The 5,447-nt window shown below is 41.1% G+C and overlaps 1 protein-coding gene across 1 annotated transcript; it reads left to right on the top strand.

Moving 5' to 3' along the window:
- Positions 1–722: 722 nt before the first annotated feature.
- On the top strand, positions 723–4,252 carry tmc5 (transmembrane channel like 5; the record flags this gene model as incomplete). The annotated part of the gene is made up of 8 exons (XM_010779153.1): positions 723–875; positions 1,244–1,410; positions 1,841–1,916; positions 2,006–2,103; positions 2,200–2,295; positions 3,165–3,240; positions 3,799–3,932; positions 4,075–4,252. Coding segments are annotated over 8 exons (978 nt in total), but the record flags the coding sequence as incomplete, so codon positions are not given.
- Positions 4,253–5,447: the final 1,195 nt, after the last annotated feature.

Here is a 5,447-nt window from a genome sequence, read left to right as displayed (position 1 = left end):
TCACGATTTCGTCCCTTCAAACGTGACAGTGACACGGTATTGTTAACACGGCCCAACCAGTGGAGAAATGCCAAGCAAATGCTCTACCCCGAAGGTCGGTTGTTATTGTCTATATTAAAGGTGACCTATCATGAAAAATGCACTTTTGTACGTCTTTTATACATGAATATGTGTCCCCGGTGTTCCAGGGAACTCACCAAGTGTCAGAAAACACAACCCTCTCTATTTTCCTCCATACCCAAATCTCTAAAAAAAGGGGCTGCAACGGATCTGATACAGACTGATCCAGATTTGAACACTTCTGTACAGTCACAGAAGTGGCGCTACGGCTATTGGGCCAACTCCACCAATCAGGAGGAGACAGCCACGGACATTGCCGTTCGAAAGCGCTGGAGACGATGTAGTACATATGCCAGGCCTGTAGATGGTGCTGTTCTCACAGAATCAGCCAATGAAAAGACAGTGTTAAATTGAGGAATGGCTAAAATGCATGATCTGTTTGGTATTTTGAAGAATAAAAAGTATAAATATGCCTTATATAGGTATGGTCCTACACTATTGTATTCAAATATAGCATGATAGGTCCACTTTAACTAATTTATTGCCAATCTAAGCTTTTAAAGATTTTTTCACAATAAGCATTCAACAAACTTCAGACCATTAGTTATCTCAAAGGTTAATTACTGTTTTAAAACACAACATGCACCTCGTAATTTTTTCAGGAGTCCATGTCAGAGAAGGCCCAGAGGGAGCGCCTTACCCTCTCTGAAAGTCTGAAGCACTTTGGGGTTTATCTGGGTGCCTGGCTGCTCTCCACTAGCCTGGCTGTCGGCACTGGAGCTAGCATCTATTATCTCTGCCAATTCGAACAGCAGGTACACAAAACTAAACTGAAACTAAGTTTTATTGTTAAATTGGAATAAGTATTCTTTGTTTGATTTAGACTACATAAAGGTTTCATCGTCTGTATGAGTCTTATTGTTCCATTAAACCAGTATTAACAGAAAAATATTCTTACTGATCCCTTTGTCTGCATGCTCTGAGAAAATGCGTTTCATCGTACTTTATGGCATGGTAATTTAAATTCAGTATCAGCATGCGTCATAAGATTGCAACTTATACAGTTATATGTCGAGTTATTTACTGGCAGTGCAGGGTTTGATTCATTTCTTTGCACACAGTGTTGTCCGTCTAGCACTATGTTGAGCTGACCTAACCCCTTATCCATCTGTTATCTTTATAGCGGGCAACAGATTCTGCCAACTGGTCTCTGCTGCAGGAGGCAGAAACTCTGCTGGTTCCCTTTGTGGTGTCTCTGATGAACCTGGTCGTCCCGCTCTTCTACTCCCTCTTCAACAAGTTTGAGCACTACTCCAGCCAGCGCAAACAGATCTACGCACTGGTAGTCAGGTCAGACAGCAGAGACAAATGAATTTAAAGTGCATAAAATTGAGAATTTTAAGTAGTAGTAGAAATAATTGTTGCGGAATACACTTTTTTGCTTTCTTGCCCAGAATTAGACTTGAAGAATGGTACCACTCTTGACATATTTATCCGTTCAATGCAAAGATGGAGTCAGCAGTTGATTAGCTTAGCTTAGCATAAAGAATATATAGGGGGAGAACCAAAGCTTGTTGTTTTTTTTTCAGTCCTTATGCTTAGCTTAGCTAATATAAGCTAAAATAAGCTTACTGGCCGCTGACTCTGCAGCTTCATATTTACCGTATGCATGGGGCAGTTGTATCAATCTTTCTCTGAAAGAAAGCACATTAGCATAAGTCCCAAAATGTTCAAGCATCAATCTTGAATAAAATATTTGTTTCTCTTTTCCCACTTACAGAAATGTGTTACTCAAGATGTCCATTCTGGCTGTCTTGTGTTATAACTGGATGAATGTGGTGGCTGTAAAGTTTTCGGTATGTTTGACAGGGTTCAACCCAAAATTGTGTTGTACCAGTTTCCATCGCTAAAGACAGTCATTCATGAACCTAATGTTTTTCCACAGTGTTGGGAGTCCATGGTAGGACAGGCTTTGTACCGACTGGTCATTGTTGATTTCCTTTTTCTAATGTTGGGATCCTTCTTTGGAGAGTTTCTTAGCAAGTGAGTGGCTTTCTGTTTGTTTGTCTTCTTCACAATCAAATAAATGGGGTTGGTTAACCTCACATGTAAATCATATGTCTAATTTCTCCTCAACAGTGTGATTGGGACCAGATTACTCCCACGTCTGGGGGTTCCAGAGTTTGACGTAGCCAGAAATGTCCTTGAACTGATCTACGCACAGACTCTGGCCTGGTAAGAGCAATACATTCAACACTTACCAACTACCAGAGTCGGGACCAAGTCATAGTTTTGCATTTCAAGTCAAGTCTTCAAGTCTTTGCACTGAAGTCCTGAGTCCTAAACTTTGAGTTTTGAGACACAATTTGTACTTTCCCAGTTGTGCTTTATTAAGAGAGTAAATAATATATGAAATATACAAAGTTTGTGAATGCATTTAAAATGTGTATTTATTTGCTCAAACTAAATTAAAGGTGGATAGGTAATTTTGGAGAAACCAGCTCGAGTGCGCTAGAATTTGAAAATACACAGCCGGAAGAAATCTGCTACTTCCTTACAGAGCCCCTCCTCCAACACACACGAAAGCGCACATGACCAATGAGGGCACGAGATAAGTTTGGGCACAGATGGAAGGCTGACAGGCAGGTAGGCCATCCAGTTATTTTAGCCGGGCCGGCTCAGATGATTGGTCGTGCTTTTTACAGTACTACGGCTTCCACAGATGACATTTTTGTATGGACTTTTTGTCAAAGCACTTAAGATATTCATTGCTATCGGCATGTTAAGAGCATTCCGTGGAATATAACAAAAAGTGTATCTCGAGCCGGTTTCTCAAACTTACCTACCCCACCTTTAATAGTATTCTAGAGTAAAAAGACAAAAATTAAGCCAAATGTTGGTGTTGAAATCAAAGTCAAGTTACAAGTCTTGATTTTTGTCGAGTCGATATTGAAGTCTAATTTTTGATTCACAAAGTCCATATCTCTGCTTACCACAGGACCTAACAACTCAATGAATTTAAAATCAAGATTTGTGTTTTTCTCCTGGTGTCAATGCTCATTTACTATACATAGTTAGCTAACTGTGAATTTTTCCCCCCATAGGATTGGTATTTACTTTTCTCCTCTGCTGCCTGCCATCCAGATCCTCAAATTTTTCATTTTGTTTTACTTAAAGAAGGTAAATGACACTTAATTAATAGCCTTGGTGATTGTAAACTGAACTGCTATGAGGACAAACAGCCACAGGGAGATACAAGGCCACCGCTGCCCTAGTTGCTCTTTTTAATGTTTTGCGCTCAGGTTACGCTATTTGTGCAGCTGGTTCAATATTTGATTCAAATCCTTTCATCACACTGACAGCATGCTTTATTCTGTGTTTTGGAAAGGACTTAGGTATTGGGATATGTGAAGTAAACAAGTTGGTTGCAATGTTCCAGGCAAGATCAATCAATGTCAGAGTAATTTAATCCAGAACGATTGGTAATTTGACTCAGGATGGATCTGGTGTTCTTGAATGTTTCATGAACATGCTGAATGACCCTTGAAGCAATACTATTCAAAGCTCTGATGAGTTCTTCATGTTCTCTATTATGGAGTGAAACAGATACGATGTGCAGGCTGGTTTCGTAAACTTAGAAAACATCATTATGGTAGTGCAATAATAATGAGGGAAAAAGTGTTTTTGTGTGCCATGTATTTGTTCATGTGTATGAGTGTTTTGTTACCACTTCCCCAGGTCAGCCTGACCCAGAACTGCCAGCCTCCGAGGCGGTCAGGCAGAGCCGCTCAGATGCAAACCATCTTCATCGCCCTGCTCTTCTTCCCTTTCTTCGTGGGAGCTGTCTCTATGGTTGCGTTCACCGCCTGGAGGTAAGAGGACATGACCTACAGCCTGGAGTCAAAGAATATCATTGTACAACAACAAAATGATAACAAAACTATAACATAGCCTTGGTACACAAACCCCCCTAAAAGTGTTGATTGGTTTTGTCTACCTTGTCTTGCTCTGTAGTCTGACCCCCTCAGAGCATTGTGGTCCTTTCCGGGGACTCAACAGCACCTTCAATGTGGTCGAAGTTTGGATGGTATATCTGGAGGAGACCTCTAGTTCTCAATGGGTGGTTTGGATCTACCAAAATGTCATCAGGAGTGAAATCTTCTACTTTCTTATCTCACTCATCATCATGTAAGTTGATTGTGCAGGTGCCATGTTGCATATGTGGTGTGTGTCACATTAATTGAGATGATGCATAAAATATAAATTAAAAAACAAGAGAGAAAAAATAATCATGTCCTTAAAGGGGTCCTATAATACCAGGTTCATATTTGTATTTTGTGCTTCTGCTCTCTACTGTGACATGTCTCCATGCTTTAATGTTAAAAAACATCTTTATTTTTTTCATACTGCCTGTGCTGCAGCAACTCTTTTCCCCCTCTGTCTGAAAACAGAGCCCAGTCTGCTTTGTCTCTGATTGGTTGGCTGGCCGGCTCTGTTGTGATTGGTCCACCACTTAGAGATGTCACTCCCCTTAGCCTATCATATACAATAGAGGTTTCTCAATACTCAAATTTCCCCTCCTCGACTCCTATCCTCGACTCCTCTCCTCGAGACCTGGTGCCGCCCACAGGAGATGCGAGCGGAGGACTGAGGAGGGGAACCGAGGAGAGAGGAGTGGAAGCAGCAGGCGGTTAGAGAAATGAGAACTCCTCTCCTCTGAGCGGTCATTTTAAAGAGACGTCCATTAATGATGACAGGAGGGACAGCAGCACTCTGTCTGATGGACAGATGTGTTCATGGCCATTTATATATATTTACTTTGATTCATTCACAGTGCGGTATAATGAGACAATAACAGGCTACAGATGCGGACATATACACACACACACATATTTATATAAATATATACAATTTCAGAATCAAACAAGTGAGAGCACTCTCATAATAATAACGTAACACAATCAGAGACTGGATATATCCCCCCCCCCCCCTCTCTCTGGTCGCTGAAATGGGGAATTGAAATTACGGGCCAAAAGTTGTACAAGTATTGAAAGTAAGCATCGGACACCAAACCAACTGAGACCCGTCTGTCCGCCGCATCTACGCACTGTACAACACACACCTGCACACTGTACCACACACACACCTACAGTACACACTGTACCACACACGCCTACAGCTCCTAAAGCATAATCAGGCTACAGCCGTTGTGTATTTTATTATGTGAAGCACTAAATGGTCTTAGAAAAATATCGACTCTTTGTTTGTAGATATCTACTAAACTAAAGCAAATAAAGAGAGTAGGCCTGTTATACTGAGTGATATATATTTTACACACTGCTCTGCTTTCTGCACGGACCTCACAGCTGTTCTCACTGTAAACATCG

The sequence above is a fragment of the Notothenia coriiceps genome, unplaced genomic scaffold (genome assembly GCF_000735185.1).
Source record: "Notothenia coriiceps isolate Sejong01 unplaced genomic scaffold, NC01 NC01_scaffold00019824, whole genome shotgun sequence".
Taxonomy (NCBI): domain Eukaryota; kingdom Metazoa; phylum Chordata; class Actinopteri; order Perciformes; family Nototheniidae; genus Notothenia; species Notothenia coriiceps.
The sequence above is the reverse complement of the archived record's forward strand: the minus strand, read 5'-3'. Positions and strand labels throughout refer to the sequence as shown.